This window comes from Aricia agestis, chromosome 2, assembly GCF_905147365.1.
Source record: "Aricia agestis chromosome 2, ilAriAges1.1, whole genome shotgun sequence".
NCBI classification, from domain to species: Eukaryota; Metazoa; Arthropoda; class Insecta; order Lepidoptera; family Lycaenidae; genus Aricia; species Aricia agestis.
In genome coordinates this window covers 23,582,448-23,606,682 of record NC_056407.1, presented here as the reverse complement: position 1 = coordinate 23,606,682, position 24,235 = coordinate 23,582,448, and the positions used below count along the sequence as shown (strand labels likewise).

At 34.4% G+C, this 24,235-nt stretch overlaps 2 protein-coding genes across 4 annotated transcripts in view; one reads left to right on the top strand and one right to left on the bottom strand.

Moving 5' to 3' along the window:
- Positions 1-24,235, top strand: part of LOC121739845 (CUGBP Elav-like family member 3) — a 604,208-nt gene that overhangs the window by 201,538 nt on the left and 378,435 nt on the right. The window lies entirely within an intron of this gene.
- Positions 17,155-23,789, bottom strand: LOC121739846 (parkin coregulated gene protein homolog). Its single transcript, XM_042132435.1, has 5 exons — positions 23,388-23,789; positions 22,452-22,623; positions 21,349-21,498; positions 19,057-19,218; positions 17,155-17,216 (listed from the first exon to the last, which is right to left on the bottom strand). Exons 1-4 carry the CDS (start codon positions 23,670-23,672, stop codon positions 19,058-19,060), a joined length of 768 nt encoding a protein of 255 aa, XP_041988369.1. The 5' UTR covers positions 23,673-23,789; the 3' UTR covers positions 17,155-17,216; position 19,057.

Here is a 24,235-nt window from a genome sequence, read left to right as displayed (position 1 = left end):
AAAATATCACATGGTCAATGAAGCATGGTCTTCACAACCTTACAATTTAAAAAAAATGACTCTGTATTCTATTGTCGTATCTTGTATTAGTAGCACGATCGCTAATTTAATATCGAGTCGCAACTCGCAATCGTACCGTGAAACAAAAGTGTAGCTCGTGTTCAAACCGGATATCTGACTGTCTTTTGTCTGTCCATCGGATCCGATGTTAATTAAAACGAACATTGATATTATACAATATTTTGAAATACAGCCTGTTTTTGCACTTGGGAGCTGAATAATTACCTAAGTCAGAAGGCAATATTTACTAACCGCCTTCAAAAAAGGAGGTTAATAATTTGACCCGTATGTATGTGATATTTCCAGAACTGCCCAGTTTTCGCATATTATATTAGTCTATAATTATCAGCGTCTGAAAAAATGTACATAATTTCAAAAGTGTGTGTATGTGTTTTTATAATTTTGGACGTGACGGTAATATCGTGACGTCCGCGGTAAAATTATAACTCAGGTAAGTAAATGTAAAGTAAAAATGTATGGAGATATATTATGAAGACGCTTTTAAATTTCCGTCGACGATAACGTTATATTAACGTGCACGGAGGCCATGACGACGTCTACACTCTTCTGAACCGCACAAACCGTCCGCGGTGCGTAAAATATATAAAATTATATAAAAATTATCTTATAACATAATATTTAATAATTATTAATTAAAACATAATATATTTTAATAATAACTCAGAACGGTGCGGTAACGTGGCACGGTACGTTGTCGTGACGTGAGAGAGAAATTTAAAAAAAAGACGTAAAATGTTGCTACTCCGACCGTGACGTGCATTTTCACGTCACGTCAACGTACCGTGCCACGTTACCGCACCGTTCCACGTTGATGACGTTGTGACGTGGAGATGTGGACAGGCCGTAATGCGTTACTCAGCATTGTTATTTGTTAAACATGTCGAAAGTGACACTCGCGGCCAACTCGCGTAGATTCGCTCGTTTGTTTGAAATAGAAGTACTCCTTAGTTCTGTCTAGTGTCTACTCTATTAATAATACTTAGATGACATTGACAATTTTCAATATGGCGGTGTTAGTTCTTATTTCAAAACATATTTGTAGGATTGCAATAATACTCACCGAAGTAATTATACTTCCCATAAAATATTATGTCAAGATAACTCTCTGAAAATATATATTTTGTTCTAGTCTATACTTAGACTATAATATAATTATTATAGTCTAATTTTGTTCTAGTCTATACTTAGACTATAATATAATTATTATAGTCTAAGTATAGACTAGAACAAAATATATATTTTCAGAGAGTTATCTTGACATAATATTTTATGGGAACTCTTGTAATGTCTTAACAATGTCGTTATTTACGTCGTCATAATACTCAATGTTGCGGAAGACTTATTTGATGTACCGGCAGTTAGCGGCGTAGTAGATGTGGAATAATAAAATTGTTCTGGATAGCGTCGCGATATGCAGGTCTCATAATAAAACTGCAACCCCATAGCTTCTCCTAGCAAATTGCTTGCATGTGATCTCTGATGGTTTAATGCATAAGCGAAAGCGATTTCAATTTTTCACTTTATTTGTGAGTCATAGGTCATTTTTTTTCTGTTAAAGTTAACGCCGGATATTGTTATCTATTGATAACAATCTATTCAGAAAAAAATGACCGATGATTAATAGTAAAGCGATTACACTTGATATTTTGATTTGAAACTAATTAATTATGAAATAGTTTTATTAAAAACTGGTCAAGTGTTCGACTTAGTACCTTTTTAGTCACATTTAGGCAATTTTTTTTATTTTTACTTTGTTCTGAATTTTTGATTTATTTCTGTCTTGTGTATATTGAAAATAACATTTTCTTTCTTTCTTTCAGTAAACGTTAAATATTTTATACACCAGGATGTAGACCGCAATACACACTAAAAGCATAAATTATTAATATGTATCTTATAGATTTATTATCAAGGTAATTTTTTAAATATTGATTAAAGTTTTAAAATAAAACATATGCTCGTTTTATAACTTTAAGATATTATTAAATTTTAAAATCTTTTACAATTTAACTACTTATACCTTTGATTACTGTTTTACTTTAACGAGGTATTAACTTGTCGTGACTCTTCCCCGCTACTTCTTATCACTTATCCCACTCACGCGCATTCATGTAAAAGAATGTGGCATTGGATCGGTGCTCCTTATCTAGGCACCAAGCCAAACCGCCACATTATGTGCAGTCTCCTCCTTAGGATGATGTTTCAGTCTTTTTGCTTTTCGCTGGAAACTTGTTCCTGGAGATACGGTATCTTAATAACCATAATATACATTATTTGTTTTGGCGTGCATTCTTTCCTTTAGCGTATGACTCAAATTCCTTGGTAAGTAACTATTTCAACTTTTAATATGTTTGAAGTTACCTTTTTACTTGTTACCATCATTATCAAATTTCTTCGAGATGAACTCTTAGAACGATCGACACTACATACAACATAAACCAGTAACGTTTTCTACCTTTTATTAGATTATGAATAGTATTTACTTTATACATTTTTTAGAAGTCAAACGTGGTCTACACTTAATTTTTACACAAAATGGGTTAAAATACAATAACTTAAACAACTGCAAAATAATTTGAAATGCCAGTTACTTTACATAATTTCAAATCATAGGCTCAAATATTTCATTGGCCTAAAACTATCCAATCAAGTCGCTGACCTAGTCCCACTTAAGTCTAGAATCTTGGCAAGTGGCCGCCAACAGACCAACCGTAGTCGAGGCGAAAATTCTTGTACAGAGAAAATTCGCAGAGATCAACAAGTGCCAGGCGTAAAACTAAAAGCCGACTACGCCGTCGCATCTGGCTTGGCACGCTGCCACGCCACGCCTAGGCCGACCATTGGTTAATAAAGTTAACCAATTGACACGGCCTGGTGTGCTATTGGTTGAAATATTACATAACTTCAGGTGACCTGAAGATCTAGGTCACTGGGTGTTGGGACTGTAAACACCGGGGTACGGATAAGGCACGTACCGAACGAAATGAACTTATCGATTATATTCGTGTGGACCCTCACTATTTGCGGTCTCGCAATTAAATGTACGCGGGATTAACACTCGAATGTTATTATCGATAAGGTACAAGTTAAATTGAATAGGAAGATCCCAATTTCAAACTTATGTACCTTCATCATGTTGCCAAATATTAAAGGACAATAAGTATCCATATCGATATCGTAACAATCAGAATATTCTACGAGTATTACGCTTTTATAGAGTCTATGTAGTTCTACGGTTTGATCTAAAATAATATAACAGAAAGATTTATGAGAAATTTTAGTTTTTGTTTTTTTATTACTATCAAGCTAATTTTTTGTGAGTATCTTCATTTTCATAAGACAAACAACATTTTTATGTGCGAAAAATCTTGAAAGTGATAGCTACTCGTAACAGAAATAGAAAGGATTTCATACTTTGATATTTTGATGGTTCTAAAATATGGATTGTCCTATTTGTAGGATAATGTTACTATTAAAATATATAACTATTTACCTACCAATTTACAAAAAATCAGCTGGTTAGGGTTCCGTTTTAGGGTTTTATAATCAACAAAACTTGGTTGACTACGGTACCCTAAAACGGAACCCTAACCAGCAGATTTTTTTGTATGTTGACTATTACTTAACTATGGCAAAAAATAATATTTCATAACTGAACATTTAACTTACCTAAAACCTTAGTTACAGGTGTACTAGTTATTACATTTTCATTGTATTAGCAGATTGCTTTGGAAACAACTTGCCAATTAGCAATTTTCGCAACACGGAGCATGAAATTACTCGCTCAAGTCAGCTGGAAGACAGTAAGCAGAAGGCAGAAAACTTAATAATGTAGGTATTATTACGAATGTTGGCAATCTAACAATTTATAACGACGAAGAATGAAGTGAAGCGTGGCGTAGTTAGTTGCTCGCGCTAACTACGCCACGCTTCACTTCGTAGTCACTACAGGCGACGTACACTCAGACGTAGAAATTTTAATCCTAAATGCTAGTGAGATGGGTAAAAATCAAAATCAAAAATATTTATTTCCAAATAAGTTAACAAAGTTAACACTTTTAGAACGTCGTGTCTACATGAGGCCTACCACCGGTTCGGGAACTACCCCGTCGAGAATAACCGGCGTAAGAAACTCGCACGGGGCTAAAAACTAAACATTACATAAAAACTGCAGTTTTACCATATTAGAAGCTAAGTATTATTGAACTTATTTTCCCTATTAATTTTTTTGACCTATCTTATTACTTTTCAAATGAATCAGACAGCGAATTTTTATTTTACTGTATCTATATTAATATTATGTTTTAAATGTTCAGAAACAATTTTAAATTTAAGCTTCTGAAGAGAGTTCCCATTTCTTTATAGTAGATTTTATAATTATTATTATTGTTTGATATTTTGATGATCTATTATTATCATTATCAGAATAGTGATTCTTGCATCAACATAGATATGTGGTACGAAAATGTTGATTACCATGGTGCCATTTAAATCATTTTTACAAACGTGAGCGCGTGGTGTGGCTTCTTTCAGGAAAAATGTATAAATAAAAGATTCATTTCACATTGTATTTTTATGGCATATTTCATTTTGATTCTTTCTACGCAACAGCCTAGTGACGAAACTCAGGAGTTTTTAAAAAGTTATTCTCATTTATAATATTAATTAATTAATATTATAAATGAGAAGTTTGTAAGAATCCATTTTTACAAATTTCTCATCAAAAACTACTAAACATTATATTTGTATTTTGTTTTAGTAGTATTTAGTTCACATTTTTTCGGTTAAACCTTAAAATAAACCATTCATAAAAGCACTGAAATGTACAAAGTTTCATAAGGGTGGCATATACCACGATAAGTACTACGTTATTATGCATTTCCAAAACCTGGTATGCCTCCGCTCAATATCCTTACAAAAATATTTGCTAATAATATTTTTATTGGACATCAGGATGATATTTTCTAACGTTCAGACGGTTTAGTGTGTTTATTTACAATGTATTTGTTATTTTTCGTATTTTATGAGAACATTAAACAAACATAATATAACATACAACACTTGTTTACTTACATGTAAGTGGTCTTGAGGATAAAAACAGATTGAGCAAAATAATATGAAGAAGATCTCATCACAAAGATATCTTTACGGTTAACGATACAGTTAATGTTTCATGAATTATTATTTTATTAAAATATTAAACTTTTGTCTAAGTTAAAAATAGTGATATACACGTTATACAGTTTTGATAACATACACCACATCACCACCTTTTTCAATGCTGCTTCGTTCACAGCAAACTCTATACTTACAGGGGACTCATACACTCCCTAAAGTATTGTCACTTAGTTTGGTTACACCCTGTGGAGTGTGGATACGATATCGGATACAATACGATATACGAAATGTCATATCGTATGATATAAATACCCGTACCTACGTTTGTTCCGTCAATCCTAATAAGCTCATCTCCGATGGATATTTCGTAATCGTTTGAGCGGCAAATTCGATTGAGCGGCCATCCTATTGTAGGTAGTAGGCCTTCGAGTTGTCCGCTTCCGATTCTTAGAATATTAAAAGTCAGGAAGTGAAAAAGTCGTACAGCTTGAATTTCATTTTTAGGGTTCCGTAATCAACAAGGAAACCTTAAAGTTTCGGTCTGTCCGTCCGTCTCTCCGTCTGTCCATCCGTCCTTCCGTCTGTCTCTCCGCTGTTTTGCTCAGCCCCCCTAGACAAGTGCCAAAACGCTAACGCTAGCTCTATCGCTAACGCTACAAAATGTATGGATTTGACATTAGTATTCGCTAGCGTAGCGATGACTTATGTCAAATCGCATACATTTTGTAGCGTTAGCGCTAGCGTTAGCATTTTGCCACTTGTCTAGGGGGCAGAGACTATAGGACCTACAAAGCTGTAATTCGGCATGAATGCACAATGCACATATTAATGATGCCGACAAAATGGTATAATATAAGATCTTAAATTATTATTTTTAACAAAACATTAAAACCTACTTCCAAGGTAAAAACAATATACATCCTTATGATATGAACTAAAAAGTATAAAATACAGAAATAGTTGAGGTTTAGCTGAATTCGGAAAAATGCACTATTAGATAGGTAGCATATGCTTAGGATACTTCTCATAAAACCAAAATCACCATATGTTTCCATATAAATTTTGAGGAGATGAGTGATCCCACCATCAGGTCACCACTTTTGTAAAAATGAGACCAAATTGGACTGAAACTCAAACTCAAAAAATTTTTATTCAGAATAAATGTTTGCAAATATTCTCTGAACGTCGGGTCTACACTGGTACCTACCACCGGTTCGGGAACTAACCTGGCGAGAAAAACCTAATACAACAAAACAAAAATTTTGAAAATCGGTTCACAAACAGCGGAGTAATCGTTGAAGAAACAAAAATAAAAAACAATAATAATAAAAAATATCCAGAGCCGAATATATATATATAATATAACCTCCTCCTTTTTGGAAGTCGGTTAAAAAAATAAAAATTAAGGTACCTCCCCTACACATCAAGAGGGATCGTTGGATAGGTTTTATTTTAAATATTATGAGTGTTCAAAGATAATTTTCCGATTTAGGGATCCATTTGTGAAATATAAAGTTTTAAAGTGGAAATAATCGCTAGAATCCTCTTATCTGTCCAGTATCCGCCTTGTACCAGCTAAACGGTTGCTTCTGGAAATGTAAAAAAATCACGGCAGTAGGAAATATGCTGAATTTAAAACGAAAACTATCACTAACATAACATAACATAATATTGAGTGATAGTCGATCAACTAAAAAAAAATATTTGGAGAAGTATAAAATAAATTTTAGTTTAAATTCCTTTACACGTAACTGAGATGATGTTGTTAGAAGTGTAAAACACGTTATAAATGTACAATGTACATTTATTGACTATTAAAAAAAAATCAAAAACTAGCGGTACTACCGAACCCTATATTGCGCATGGCCCGACACGCACTTGGCTGGTTTTTATTCTCGATATAATACTCGTAATGTGACGTATCGTACCTTGTATATTTTTTTCAGATTTATTGAATAAAATAAGTTATGTTAAAAATGAAACACATTAAATATTATACAATTTAATATTATTGTTTTCCTACTTGTTAATGCGAATTACTTATTTTTAGGTTTTACAGGTAGCCTAAGATTTGGTAAATGTGCTCTTTAATGACTTTCACCCAAACAATTATTCGGCAAAGCTTAGTTGTATTTCTTCACTAGATTTCATTAGTAACTACTGATAAAATATTGCATATTGTGCTGTTTTTAGGGTAGCCGCTTTATTTCTATGAATCTTCTGAAATTTCATATTGCTGCAGCGCCGCCTTGAGGACCAATTCATTGATCGTTAGTGAAAGATGACCTCATTAATGATAATTTCCTATTTATATCATGATGTAATTACGTTGCCAATATCACAGGTGTCAGCTAATGTAATGGAAAACGAGGATATTTTCGTCTCGCGACCCCCAGACGAGTCAGCGGAGTGGAACACGCACATGTGAGTTCCCATGTCTGGCGACTGCAATATCTTGGAGAATCGGGGTATATACTATATAATATCCGACTATAGCGATGCCAAAGAGTATAGTTTTATTGACTTAAAAAAGGAGGTTGCTCAATTCGACCGTATGCAAGCTTTTTTTTTGTTTGTTCGCGGATAACTTCATCGTTTATGAAGCGATTTTAATTATTATTTTTTTGGTGGAAAGGGAAAATTTCAAAAGTGGTCCTATGATAGTGAAATACCGTTTTAAGTCGGTTTTTTTCCTTATAATTATATAAGCATGTATGCCTGTATTTTTTTTTTTCACATATGTTCATGTCGTACTATCGGAGAATTCGGTTTATTCCATGTCGTATCACCATTTACTTGCGCTTTATTAGTTTTTCGTTTGTTGACTGCCGACTAGTTGCGCCGCAATGGTGTTCTCGTAAAACATATTATATCCCGCAGTAGTAGTTAATACATAACGTTCCGTATGATACATATTGATATTTTATGCATAAAGCAATTCTCAGCAACATGGATATGACATGCAAAGCAATATAACCGGATATTTATCTCTGATTCATGATATGATTCTGCGAACTAGCCTTTTGGTTGCCGACATGGATATGGTATGTGGCTTATACCAGTTTGCGATTCAATCACGCAGACTGTCGTGTTGATATTACGACCTGTGTATCAAACAACAAAAGTACTATCAGAGTGGTGTAGGCATCAGGCAGACATTCTAAAAAAAATTGATTCTTTACTCAGAAATAAAACATTTATTATTTTTTTATTTATAGACAAGTTGATTGCCATAGGCAGATGGCAGACGGGCTTACGTAATTTAGTCGCATTACATTGAATTGACACAATCCGACCAAATGACGTTGGTACTCCATAATATGCCTATGACTTAATTTCATAGACTAGCTGAAGAACATAATATTTCTATTCACATAAAATTATGTTTAACCTGCCCAAAAATTTTAATATTACTGCCATTAATTGTCCGTAGTCAAGAATGTATTGCATAAAAGTACAAAATTACAATAATTATTAGGTACTATTCACATCACTATCAATTAACGTTAACCGTGATATCTTAGCCTTAGCAATGTGATTACAAATTGTATTAATATTCAACTATCAGGACCAAACAGGACTATAATGCCTGCCGACATTGTATAACAGATAATACACAGATAGATAGAATGTCATGAGCACGAAGACCTACCAGTATTACCGAAATTGGTTCGGCACTGGCAGCGTAGCGTGCTTTGTGTCTAACAATTAATGTTACAGGCATTGTAATTTAATACAATAATACGATTATTATATTATTTGCTGACTATACTTGTATTGTATACTTACAAATTAAAGTAAGTATAGGCTATAATTACTATAATTTGTAAGTATACAATCGAGAATACCAAACTTTTCTGGGAATTTAAAGAAACGACAAATATAGACGTAAATAATTTGAAATATGCGGATGCAGATATAGTATTAAGCCTACGAGTATCAAGATCGCTTTCCATTAAACTTCCTAAAACTTAGTTTTAGAGAAATGTATCCAGGCGTTTCCGACTAACTGATGTATAAGTATACAATATACATATTGACTTAGCTATAAGATAAGCTCTAATCCTTCAAGATATCATGAACAGGAAAATACACAACGAAACTCTAGAAGAATTGGTTCAGCTTTACGTTTATAGCGAAATTGAATGTCAAAGGGCTTTCCCAACTGAAATAAAACGAAGACGCAATTCAAGTTACATTTACCTTCCAACCAATTTCTCAGAGTTGGTTTACAGTCCAACTAAAGCTATAAAATGCCCACAGCACCCGTTGCTAGGCAAAAAGCCTTAAATTCATTTAATCTCCATTATCTCTGCCAAAAACTAGGGGCTGTCCCGTTCCTAATCCGCCTTAACAGCAAGCTCTAATTCCTTTTGTCCTATCTGTTTTTTCTTATCGCAACAAAATTTGTCTAGGTGGAGGGAAATTATAGCTACCACAGATCAGTTGTGGAGACTGAAATGGCTTGTTGCTTTTACACATTCGTTGTGTAAATCTGACCAAAGTGTACGGCGTAGTACACTATTTGCAATGTATACCTATATATCTATGTCTTATCTATAATTAGGTTATGCAGGTATCTATGTCTGGTAGGTAGACGTATATGTATATGATAGATGTATATATAGCTATGTCCACACTATGCGCTTTCATCTTCAATTTTCGTCATCTTCTTTCATTCAACTTTGGCGCACGCAAACTGTCATTTTTAATAACAAAGCGAAGGATTGGATATGGTCAGAGGGCGTCACGGGCATGCTCACGTTCGCTGTTCACTGCACTATAACGCATGCCCTTGATGAACAGAAAAAGGCACAGTGTGGACAAAGCTTTAAATGCTTACTTTTCCCCTACTAAAATCTTGCCTATGATCATCGCGCAATCAAGAGAGGATTCGAGGAATTAGTTAATATTTTTTAAAGCACTAAAACATTGTGCCACTACAATTATTTACTCCGAACAGCAAGTGCAAGAAGAATAAAAATACTTTAATTATAAGAAACTCGAGGAAAAGTAATTAAGCAAAGCATTACATTTCGTTGGCATAGGCGGCCGCCTTAAGTGGCAGATACCTCCAGCGATTTGTTTGAGCCTCGCTTGTATTATTGTTCCTTGTTATAAGGCAACTGTTGTTCCTGCACTAATGAAATGAGAATCGCAATATAAATTCAGTTGAGTGCAGACTTAAGCTGGTATTTAGTAATTAAGCTTTTTATTGCTGTGTTTTGCTTGAATAGAACTGCGTATGATGAATCATTATGAAGATTGTCCTATCATTATTTTGAAGAGAAGTCTTTATCGTGGCCTTTCGTGGCTTTCGTTTACCGCACTTGCAGAAAAAGGGTTATCGCAATGACTCTCGACAATTTCTTCATATTATACTAATTTAATAATGTGAAGTTTAAAAATACCTAAGTATTCTTTTATTCAACTTAGTACACCAATACATTTCTTAATATTTGATTGTTACTAATAAATAGTTTATAGCGAAACGTGATTAAAAATAAAAAACTTCAGAGGTGTCAAGGGACACCCGAATGGAACGAAGTTATTTCTTATGTTCAAAAAACCTGTATTATACATTAAAAACTATTTTTTTATTAAAACGCCATCTATTGACGCACAGGAACAACGCATCGCTGTTTATTCTCAGAAAACGCCATCTAGTTGACGCACAGGAATACTATCAACTCCCTCTGCCTCTAGCATGCAGGTACTTACAATATAAAAATTCGAGGTCAAATGTCGTTCTGTCTAGCCCCCTTTACGCTGAACGCGCGATAAGGAACTTCGTTCCAAATGTGGGTAACAAATGTAAATAAAATTTGTAGAGCTGTGTTGTTTTGTTCGCTGTTGTTGGTTAAAAATACCCGTCATTAATTGATCGGCTTCGTTTTGAATTTTGATTCGTTGTAAATTGATGCAACTGATAGGTTAACTCAAATTTATTGTTTTTTTTTGTTTGCAGTATTCAATCAAAATATGTTCAAATCACGTTACTTTGTTTTCGATAAAATTGGAATATCTGTTAATAATTTTCCAAAGTTTTAAAGTTCCACCTAATAACAAAAGAGTTTGCTTTGTCACACATTATACACAATAACATTTTAAAACAATTCATCATAGAAACAAAATCTTAATAATCAGAACAGGAAAAAACTAGCGAGCAACATGCCGTACCCCATCTGTTCCACGCTAAAGTATTAAGTAATGATTAATATTTCAAACGGCGCAAAATCCGATTGGCCAAATTGAAATTTATACGAATTTAAACAGTAGGGAGAGGTGGACTGAATAAAATATCTCCTTCTATGGGTGCCCTTTTTTCGTGATCCGATTTCACGGCAGTACCTTCTTTTAATGAGCACATAATGATGAAAAATATGGTATTACAGTCGCCTCGCGGTATAAATCGCTGCAATTTTTCACGAGCATTTATTGCGCGGAAGGAATCGCCGCTTTAGTTCTGTCTGGGGCTAGCTTAACGTGTTTGTACGGGCTGTTTTACATTGTGTTACATGGCTGTTCAAACGAAATGTGGTGAAAAAATGAGCTGTAAATTTTTTGATGAGTTAACCATAGATAATATAATTATTTTTATGTATATGTAATACTTATAACTTTCAATTGCATCTGTGTCTGTATAAATATTAAATTATGTATAGCAATATGCTATACATAATTTAATATTTATTTTAGCAATATAGCAATTATGTATAGTATAGGTATGCGCCCTTGCAATACATAAGTTTAAGATAAAATAGTGATTACCTAATGATTAGGTCCTAATCTATATTTTTAAATGCCTGTGGTCATAAAAAGGCAATTTTTATTTTATAATATAGCAATATTGGCATAATACAAGATAGCATTCGTAGAATATCGTAGGTACTTAGCGTCTCAATTTTATGAAAACGTGTTTTCTCTTAAGTATTTATAAATTATAACAGCATTGAGATGGAATCAATTAGCAATATTAAATCAATTTTTTGCGCGTTAAGCCCACTTCACAAATGAACGTTCCTCTTGTATCGTCGATTGCTTTTTAATGAGGGATCTTAATTTTTGTATTTTATTGATATTTCTTTTATTTTTAGCAATATAGAAATCAAATAGTAGACTAATTTATACACAAGAGGCTATATTATCTCCAAAAAACCGGCCAAGTGCAAGTTGAACTCGCCCATGAAGGGTTCCGCAGCAACAATAAGGTTTATTTTTATAAAATTAAAAGGTTTTTGATTTATTTTTATATTTCAATTGATTTAATGAAAGTTAATTTAAGGTTTACCATTTATGACGTATAAAAAATAACTACGTGCTAGATCTCGTTCAAGCCAATTTTCGTTGGTAGTTTTTATAGTAATGTACATCATATATTATTTTTAGACATATCATGCCCCTACTTTAGAAGTTAGAGGGGGGGGGGGGACACAATTTTTTCCCCTTTGGAAGAGTCTCTCTCGCAAACTATTCAGGTTACAAAAACATTATATAAGAAACTTCAATATGATTTTTAAAGACCTATCCATAGATAGGAAAAAAAATTTTTGTTGGTTTAAGGTTTACCATTTATGACGTATAAAAAAAAACTACCTGCTAGATATCGTTCAAACTAATTTTCGCTGGTAGTTTTTATAGTAATATACATCATATATTTTGTTTAGACTTATCATGCCCCTACTTTAGAAGTTAGAGGGGGGGAGGGGAAACACATTTTACCACTTTGAAAGAGTCTCTCTCGGAAACTATTCAGGTTAGAAAAAAATGATACTAGAAACCTCGATATCATTTTGGTGACCCCTAAAATTTTTTATAGTTTTTTCATTTTTGTATCAAAATCTTAATGAGGTTCACAGACTACATCCACTTACCAAGTTCCAATAGTATAGCTCTTATAGTTTCGGAGAAAAGTGGCTGTGACATACGGACGGACAGACAGACAGACAGACTGACAGACAGACAGACAGACAGACATGACGAATCTATAAGGGTTCCGTTTTTTGCCATTTGGCTACGGAACCCTAAAAAGCTGGTAAACGAATGCTGATTGCTGCATGAAGAAAAAACAATTTACAAACTTTCGCTTTTATAATATTAGTTTGATATTAATTGTGATTTACATAACTTGATTAAGATTTTCTAAATTTCATATGAAATACCTGCAGGTAACAGTGCTATTTCGTATAAGAAAAAATAAAACGGTAATTTGCCACGCAACAATGGAACTTAGGGCCCAACTGAAATAGTTTCAGAGCGCACTCTTCACGAAAATTACCGCCTTGATTGCTCCCAAGATAAATTATTCCAGTCTGAAGACACTTAACGTAGAATTATAGTCGTTCTAGATACGACTGCGAAATTCACAGTTCTTTCAACTCGAATGAGACTGCAAGAATTTCAAAAGTGTAAGGTATTTTGGAAAATTTTATTGAACGTAATTATTAACGTCTAAAGGTATGCAAAATCCTAGTCCAAATATCTATTAAAAATTAATGATTTATTTTTAATATAATAATATTATGTATTTGAACAATCAGTGAAAATTTGTTTACGTGCTGTAACTTTTGCAAAAGCTCTAATATTTTAGATTTTTAAAAATATTTGATTTTTCTCGAAAAAAAAATCTTGACCAAATTAATAATTATACTAGTTGAATAATGTTATTCTGTTTAGGTTTTTGTGTATGTGTCCCTTTTAAAGAGTTAGCTCTGAAAGAAGCAGCGCTGAAAGAGCAATATTTTTTGTGATTTGTATGGGCCAGTGCTCCAGCGTCATGAATTTTTACATATAAAAGTTTAAAACGTTACTCTTTCAGCGCTGCTATTTTCACAGCGAACTCTATGCAGGAGACCCATGCACTTCCTAAAGTTTGATCACTCAGTTTTGTTACACCCTGTACACTATTTAGGTGCCAAAAAACCTTCATATCCAGCAAACCCACATCCATGTAAGTCCGTTATAAATGTAAGGCAACTAAAAAGGTGTCGCTCAGCACCGCCCAGCGTCTGCGAGCGGCTGATAAATGTACTGATGCCATTGGACCGTGCTCAATTTATATTAATTTCGGTAATGCGCACCTTCGTATCCAAATTTCGTAGTTTCGTCCAGTTGGAAATGCTTTGTTTTTACCAGTATCGTGACTTTACAGTGCCTGTTTAACACCCGCACATTAATAACTTGAAGTTATAGATTTTAATATTCTCCATATAAGTAGTATATTATACTAGTCTGGACGTCAGGCCTATTATGATCTGCCTTAAAAAAACAAAAAATTCTCCATATTATTATATTTTTTTCATTTAACATAAGTCATAACTAACGTTGCGACGTCATAATCTCTATTAAATGAAAGTTGTATTTTAATCCTTAATTTTATGTGAATGCGGTAAATACAGGGCCCGCAACTTCTTTGCCCAGAAATCCCTTTATCGTGGAGGGACCGTACATTTTTCTTTACAGAAAAATGTACTTTCCCTTCCTAGTAAATAATTACTTGTGTGCTTTTTCGGGACGCAGAGTATCAGCTCTTTACCAAATTTTATCTCAAGTGGTTTTGCGTGTAAAGTTTTAAGACCATACTCACTATCTCGCCTATTTAAACAAACATTATTTAACGACTTGCTTCTTCTGCTGTTGCTTTGGACCAAAAGTTAATTTTCGTGACAGCTGGTGTACCAACTAAAACTAAAATTATACATAAATGTATGGTGTACGTAAATGGTCATGACGCTTCCATAAAGTTCGTTATGGAAGCGTCATGACCGAAAAAAAAAAATTGCAGAAATAATTAATAATGATAAAAAACAACACGAGAATATTTGAGTACCCTATGACTGCGAGTACAACTGTTTTAAACTTTGTTCATATCCTCATAATGAATAGAATTTAATTCAACATTCAACAATATTAATATGAGTTTAAAACATATTTCATATCTCGACAATATTATGACTTGTCACGTTTGCGTGCCAGCCCCATCCAGCCCACATAAAATTTAATATTGCCAGGACTTAATATTTAATTTTAAAATATCTGGCATCAATATTGCAGTAAGTTATGCGTCAAAGGGTGAGTCATATTGCTCCAAGTGGGACAAAGTGGTGCCAAGATTCAGGAGATTCTGGAGACTATCTACTATCGACAAAGTTTCTTTGCAACGCCGTTGAATCGTACGATTGCACAAATCATCACATATATTTTATTAATAGTTTAATAACGTCTGCAGTCGTTGCGTTCACTTTATTAGTGTTTTAACATTCTGAGCCGTCCCAATCAAAAGGCGTAACTAATCGTTATTCCATTTACTGAAAAAAAAAATACTTGAAAAGAACTTCTGTGATACCGGCTGGTTAAAATAAAGTTGTTATTAGAACCAGCCGCCTTTCCAAGAGTTATATTTCAAGTTTCTGCAAGAGGATTAAGCAGCCGCCTCGAGATGCAGAATGATTAAATTTGTAAACCGATTACGAAATTATTTAATACGTGTATAATATTAGCAATTCCTAAAAACATGATAAAACAACAGCTATGTAAATTAATCGTCTACGTGGAATGAAATAATTGTGGCAAAATTACATAGAATTAAATTTTTGGTCTTGATAATGAAATTTATTGTACTTTAAAGCCACTAGATCCAATTAATTACGTTTGCAACTATAAGCAAACTAACAAGTCTTGCAAAATCCATTTTTACTTTTAAAACTGCTGTTTTTTTATGAAATAAGGGGGCAAACGAGCAAACGGGTCACCTGATGGAAAGCAACTTCCGACGATCATGGACACTCGCAACATCAGCAGAGCTGCAGGTGCGTTGCCGGCCTTTTAAGAGGGAATAGGAAAGGGTAAGGAAGGGAATAGGGAAGGGAATAGGGTAGGGGATTGGGCCTCCGGTAAACTCACTCACTCGGTGAAACACAGCGCAAGCGCTGTTTCACACCGGTTTTCTATGAGCCCGTGGTATTTCTCCGGTCGAGCCGGCCCATTTGTGCTGAAGCATGGCTCTACCACGTAAAACGCAGGTTTCTAGTGTATTTTCAAAACTAAAATGATCAAAGAGCCCCACGATGAATATGTTATGACCAAATCTGAAGTAACTTGAAATGCAGATTACATGCATGCATAGCGTTAGATTCCGCCTCACGGCTTGTAAATTGCTTCGGCCTGATCTAAATATTGGAGCGGAGGTGAGCCTTCATAAACGCAATAACCCCGGTTACCCCGGGATTATCCGGCACATACACGACGGAATAAACTATACGGAGAATAAACCGTACAGAATACTATACGATGCCCTCTATATTGAACAATTTAGAGACGTCTCGAGAACGTAACGAAATTGAAATTTGTGTCCGAGCGTCTATTCTATAACTTTTAGACAAAGTATTTATTGAATGAAATTTTAAAAGGTCAATAACTTGAAAACTACTAGAAGACTTTTACTACTTTTACTTTACTAAGTAATAATTTCATACAAATAATTTTGTTATAGAACCACTTCACTGTATTTATAAACAATTAGGAATAATAATTTAATGAAACAAGAGATAACAAGACACAAAATTTATCTTAAACAATTAAAATAAGATAAAACTAAATAACATTTAAATAAGTAAAAATAACACTTGATTAATCACATAATATGCTAAAACAATTTGAAATTGGGGCATTTTCAGTCTTGCAATAAATATATTATAAAGCTCAAATCAACTTAACAGATACGTAATTTATATTAAATTACATAATATTAAAAATGTCCAAAAGTAATAATATCCAAGTATTCTGTGCTCTACCACTAGTTTTTATTTTCTTCGTGCAATAACAATGATGAGTATTTTATTTAAATCTAAGCCCTTTTTTGAACTTTTTTGCTGCAAACATATAAGATGCATAATCAATCTTGAATTTTGTAAAGTTTTTTTCAATGTATAAAGCATATTTTTAATAATTTTACTTTCTTCAAGGTTCACACTGTGTATGTTTTGTTAATACCACGTCTGATACAAAAGATAGCAGGCCTGACGGACAAAGACAAATCAATGTATGAGTTATAACTATTACGTCTGAATGGAATGGATAATTTTAAAATAAAAAACACTGAGTGGATAATTTTATGAGTAAGGCAGGTAATGACTACGTTACAATATTGATCATCAATGATCATTATGCTAATCGTTTCCGAGAGCAAATAAGGCGGGTCACAATTTACATATGAATAGCAAAATTATCTAAACATTCAAATACAAAAAGATTCATTAGTACTACAATAATGATACATTCAGATTTTCTGATGCTAATAATGTATTCAGCAGTAGTGTAGGTGCTCCGCTACTATACAATTTTACTGAGTCAATAACCTCTATGCACCTAATTAGAGCAATATGTATTATAGCTAAAAGGATAAATAAGATTTAGATAAAAATCTTGAGAATTTAGGAAGAAAAATTTAATTTTATCACAAGTATCTAAGTTTTCAACTTTTATCTTTCTCCCTAACCGAAAAAAAACAATTACATTATAATATTGAATCGTATTGTTATAAAATATCTGAGAGAAAGACTTCAGAATAAAAACAGCTGATTTTATCTTCATCTATACTATAATATTATAAATGCGAAAGTATCTCTGTCTGTCTGTCTCGCTTTCACGCCAAAACTACTGAACCGATTGTAATGAAATTTTGTACACAGATAGTCTAAAGCCTGAGAAAGGACATAGGCTACTTTTTAACTGGAAAAAGGGGTTGTAAGGGGGTGAAAATGCGTAAATTTGGTCAAATTAAGTTAGTTCCAAAAACTCAAAATAGATGGCGCCAAGAGTCCCCTAGATCGCGCTATCGCTTGCTCATGCGTATTTCTATAAGAGGAACCATGATGAGATATGTTTTTAGATTCTTTCGATTGTTATAAGTACACGTTATTAACTAATAACTCACCTACCAACTTAGATATCAGATTCAAAAACAACAGCGCCAAAACTACTGAACCGATTGTGATGAAATTTTGTACACAGATAGTCTAAAGCCTGAGAAAGGACATAGGCTACTTCTTACTGGAAAAAGGGGTTGTAAGGGGGTGTTTATGCGTAAATTTGTTCAAATTAAGTTAGTTCCAAAAACTGGAACAGATGGCGCCAAGAGTCGCCTAGATCGCGCTATCGCTTGCTCATATGTATTTCTATAAGAGGTGGTACCATGATGAGTTATTAATATTTGCGATTCTTTCGATTGTTATACATGTTATTAAATAACTCACCTACCAACATAGATATCAGAAACAGTCTACCAATAATAAATAATGAATAGTTTATGGGCATTGGGCAAAGCTAAGGTTGTGTAATGCATTATGCAGCTAAGTTGTGTAACGCTAAATAAGCTTTAAAATTTGGTATAAAAAGTTTAATAAGTAAAAAAAAAATCATATTATGTGCACACTACACGGCTGTTTTGGGTATTTTGATTTAAGGGGTACCAGGGTTTTAAAAAGCTTTTGACACCAATTTTGTTGACACCGCGCGCTATAAACTGAAGTCCACGCGCACGAAGTCGCGGGCAACAGCTAGTTCATAATAATTGTCTGTCAGTAACAATCTTGAAGCGAAAGTCGAAAAGATTAAAATAGTTTTTAGTGGCGGCAAATTTTCTAAGATTGTAATTTGTGTCTCAACAATATGACTTAATAATTATTGTAGCTATGGAAATTCTGATAATAACGTAGTTTTTTTTTTTTGTGATATTTTACACCTTATTTTGGTGGACTTCTAGTTCTCTATCTCTAGAATCTCATTGTTACAACGTCTGAATTTTGTCTGAAGCAACATCTTCGGCTAGTCATAGAATTTCAAGCTGTCATAGCGAACCTCAGTTCATCACGCAGGACTCGTAGGTGGGTATCATGTATTTGATGTTGATGAACGCGTCGGGCCCGCCGTACCGCTCCAGTATCTGGAGCGTGTCTTCGATCATGTCCGCCACGTTCTCACCTCTGCTGGCCGTGTGATCGATATTGGAGCCGATGTTGGCTGCAATAAAATAAAAATAAATAAATAATATATATTTTTATTCAAAATAGGTATCATGAATACACTTTTTGAACGTCGTAGAAAGAACGCAGAAAATAAGATGCCTACCACCATAATAACATTTGCCCTTATCATACTAGTGGTACGAGAGAAAGCATGGCGATCACTGAATCAAAGATGGCCTGATGGCACTGCGCTGCAAGCCGTCAGTGTGATAAGGACCTAATGAAGGACAAAGAATTACAATACTTACCTACTTTGTTGCTAGTCATCAACGGCCTAAAGATTTACTAGGTTGTCTGCACAAACACAATATTTACCAATAACTCTACACACCCTAGCCAATTAAACTGCGTAGATTCTGCAAGATGGCAGACTTGTTTTCAAACAAGCAACTATATCAACATTTTTAAGTCAAAACATTAAATTCAAGGTGAAAAGTTCGTGTGCTGACTCTACCTAATTTACTGCAAAATGACTAAAGAGTTCAGGTGACGGCGTGTAATTTGCGAAGGCATTAGGTCGACACAAACCGAGTAAAACAACGACGCCCGTGACCGCAGCCACAACTATTTGACATCACGAGAAATGAGGGAGCGCGTCACACTGCAGGTTTGCGGTTTTTTTGACGGAAAATCAAAATCCGGCGGCTGCTTGGAAATGTTGTGCTAAGTTCGTGTGAAATTCAACTGAATGAATATGTGATTTATGTTTAACTAGATGATGCTTGCAACTCTGTTGCGTCAAAATTCGTTTATCGTACATTTTTTGGGATAAAAAGTAACCTAAGTCCATTCCCGGGACTCAAAAAATTCCTATACCAAATTACAGAAAAATTGGTTAACCAGCTTGGGGTTAAAGGGGTAACAGACATACAAACAGACCGGCAGACACACTTTCGCATTTATAATGTTATATAAATGCGAAATATGTATAATAAGTATGGATGTTTACAATTATTATTTGTATCATAACCACCCATTTTAGCTTTATTCGAGTGAAATATATTATCTTTCACAAACAGTAATCACTAATTAGTAATTACCCATTTATAATTATTTTAAAGTATTTTTAGCTGAACTAAAACCCGCGAGCCATTGCATATTGGCATAGTAAAAAGTGTCTCGGGTATCGAGTATTTGCAAAGATTGTTTACTCATAATGATCTTCTCATCTTACTACACCATGCTATATGCACACCTGATAAAGGCAAATCATACCTGCGCAGAATTTTTAGACCTGAAAAAATATCTGCAAAGATATCATCAAAAAAAAATAAAACAAGCAACAAATCTAACGTAAGGCGCGTGCAGAATTCGGCAACAATGCGGGGTGGGTGTCAGCCGCGGCGACGTCACACGACCCGAAATTCGCAACGTGGCCCCGACGACGTATAATTAATGTACCCGAACGCCCCGACAAGTCTATTACACCGAAAACAATATGGCGTTAGGCGCGTGTCAATTTGACGCCTGTGACCCATGATTGATGCACGGCGATAATCATGACTACAATGCCCGATGTCCGGTAAACGCTTACACAAATGACTTGCTAAACAACAATTTACACAAAACAATGCCTGTACACCTGATCCCTTGATGTCCATGATGGCATACAATGCAATTATTACGTAGATAATTAACAATGGGTCATTGATGTTTTTACGATAACTCTAATGATATCAATATTCATTTTGTACCAACAACTGTAATGAACTTGGAATTTAAGAATACGTTAAGTTTGACCATCGTATAATATTGGTATCGGTTTTCGTCGCATTTCATATGTGTCAGTTCCATAAAAAACGAAAATTGTTGAGCGCCATAAGCAGGATGAACAAACTATGCTTTACTTTTGGTTGTTCAAAAAATGGTATAGCACAAAACTGTCAATTAACCTACTCATTTATCATGAGTCAATTTACAACATACTCGATACACTCGCACATAGACGATCAATTTTATTGTGCAATATCGCGTGTTGTGGAATATTATTGACCGTCTTTAATATTGAACGTGGTACATATGGAACGCGCTCACCATTCAATCTTATTGTCAAATAAGTGGTTCAATAAAATATTGTTCAATAAAAACTATTGTAGGTCTAGGGCCTCGCGTAACTGATACTCACTATTTCTATTCTTGAAGAGGTTAAGTGTGGGCAGTATTTGCCTGTAGTAGGGCACTAGTGCCTCGCCCACCTTGTCACAGCCCGTCACAATCATCTGCACACATCGCAGCGCGTGGCAGATCACGTTGGGCCGCTTCGTAGCCAGCGCGTCTGGAAACATGATTCGTGAAGAGTTTCTACATACCATAGCTACTATTACACACAAAGCAACAAATTACTGTTGTCAGAGTAGGAAATGAATGCATTTATTGTTTTGATAATTATTATTTGAGGAATAGCAATTATTGGGATCTTTGTTATAATATAATTCTACGATTATAACGTTGCTGCAAGTTTGCTACAGAGGCAGATTCGCAAGTGATAATATAATATTATAATAATATTATCAACAAACATTATTCAGAACTTCAATCAATAATCCCTGAGGTAGGCATGGGAAAGGTATTCAGAGGTATTCGAAGGAAATATAATAAAATAACCAAGAAACGCTATGGAACTGCCACACAATATTTAGAATACTAGTTTGTTTTTTAAAAACCTGTGTTTCAATACAATATTATATACTTTGTTTATTTAATCACAAATTTTAACGATAAAAATTGTTTTAATCATACAAAAATCCTATTTAGGCAAATTCACAAATAAATACAGCAGAAGAATCCCTAGAACAGGATCGTAAAAATATTTTCGACGTCAGCACGCTCTTATAAGAGTTTGCAATGCAAAATAAAGTGATTTAAGAAGAATATTACGTAGGGCTTTACGCAACCTGATCTGCGCAAGAAAATACAGCCGAGAATCGAGTGGAAAAAATTAATTCTGCTTTGGATTTAATATGTAAATTGTAAAGGGATTGTTGAGTGCCAGATTACACTCGAAGTCTTGTGTTACAAAAATACTTGCGGATCAATTATCCAATTCAGAGTAATTTGATTTTGCTTATGTAATATTCGATTTCAATTAATCCATTTCAATTTGATTACTGGATAATTCAGGTACTCTTTCTATTTGGTAAATGTTTTGAAGAATACAACTATTGTAACATTATAATGTAATCGAATACTATTTGGTATAGTTTTGCTTTCTACGAACAGTCTACTTACTTTTGATCGGTATGATCAGCTGAGGTACCACTGGGAGTATTTTGTAAGAGCCTTTAGTGACTAGGTCGTTTATTCCTTGTTCTACGATAAAACTGAATGGGTAAGTCGGTTCGGCGAGACCGTCGAAAAACATTGGAAGATAATGGTGAAAATCCAACTTCTCGATCGGTACCTATAACAATAAAAAAGGTCAAATAACTATCTATTCTTACAACTTGTTTCTTGTAGGCTGGACATTGTGAGTATTCAAAGAATTTGAATATGAGCCAACTAGCTTTTTAATATTATAATTTTAACACATTTTACAATAATATATCTTTGCAAATAAACGATGTAGTGCATTATAACCGTAATATTTACTTTGTAAACAACAAATTAAAATATGAACGTTTCCTAGAAATAAGAAGAAAATTTATACGTGGGAGACATACGACACGAATGGGCCGGCTCGACCGGAGAAATACCACGTTCTCACAGAAAACCGGCGTGAAACAGTGCTTGCGCTGTGTTTCGCCGAGTGAGTGAGTTTACCGGAGGCCCAATCCCCTATTCCCTACCCTACCCTATTCCCTTCCCTTCCCTTCCCATCCATACCCTGCCCTATTCCCTCTTAAAAGGCCGGCAACGCACCTGCAGCTCTTCTGATGCTGCGAGTGTCCATGGGCGACGGTAGTTGCTTTCCATCAGGTGACCCGTTTGCTCGTTTGCCCCCTATTTCATAAAAAAAAAAAAATGTCCTTTCTCTTTATGTGCCGACTACAAGCGCCTACGTAATAAACGTCACAGAAATACAGCCATAATTGTCGAGAAACCAATCACAATATTATTATGATAGACGTTTAAAGTTCAAGATTAAACAATGATCACATCAAAATATTGAACAAATTTGTCTCCAATAAATCCACATCCTCCCGTCACATACTACACGTTTATTACCTTCCAGTTGAGCCGTTTCCCGTACGTAGTGAACTCGATACAGACGGGGAACTCCCCTCTTTGATAGCAGCTCCTGAACATTGTCGACTTCGGCGGCAAAGGGTCGAACACGCTGCATTTCGGGGGAGGGATGACCTTTGTGTTTTTCTGCATCGCTTGTATCGTGAACGCCGGCACCAATCGGTACTTCTTCGTTTTGTGAGGATAATTCGGGCTCGGTTTCTTCAAAGTCGCCCGGAAATCTTTCCCGCACATGTCCGGAACGCAAGGCGGTAGCAACACCATTTTTGTCCCTCAAAAAAACATGATACACAACGAAAGTAAATAATCCGATAATATCGATCTAAAATGTTTACACGAGTAATAAAATAAGAAAGTAAATTTGCTCTCGGCCGAGCCCCGTTTCTGATTGTTTATTTTGCAACATGATCGTTGCCAGGCAACCGGCTATCGATTGATCGCCGGCAGCGCCCCCGCGCGGCTCCCGCCCGAATTAAGCCCGGTGTAGACAGTCGTGGAACGGAATTTCACTTCATTTTATTACTGAAATGCATCGATATATTCACTAAGATGTTTTATCATTTTATTGTAAATTTCTATTCGAATAAAAAAGTTAGTAAGGTTTTACATTACAATGACAAAGCAAATGTATTATTTACGATGCTATATATTCGTATTATCTTCATAATAATATGATGCAACATTATATACTTACCAAAAAATATTTAATTTAATTACTTTCATTTCAATTAGCATCAAAACCGAAATCAATCTCGAACTCTACTATTTCATCTCATGTAAACCATAACACTAAATTAATTTTACACATATCAATCAATTAATTATTG

Bases quoted from the DNA above. Each gene is read 5' to 3' on its own strand.
- LOC121739846 (XM_042132435.1), bottom strand. From the start codon at position 23,672: ATGGTGTTGCTACCGCCTTGCGTTCCGGACATGTGCGGGAAAGATTTC. The intron at 22,624-23,387 runs GTAATAAACGTG...TTATTGTTATAG, and splicing joins GGAAACGGCTCAACTGGAAG to GTACCGATCGAGAAGTTGGA. The intron at 19,219-21,348 runs GTGAGTATCAGT...ATTTTATTGCAG, and splicing joins CCTCTTCAAGAATAGAAATA to CCAACATCGGCTCCAATATC.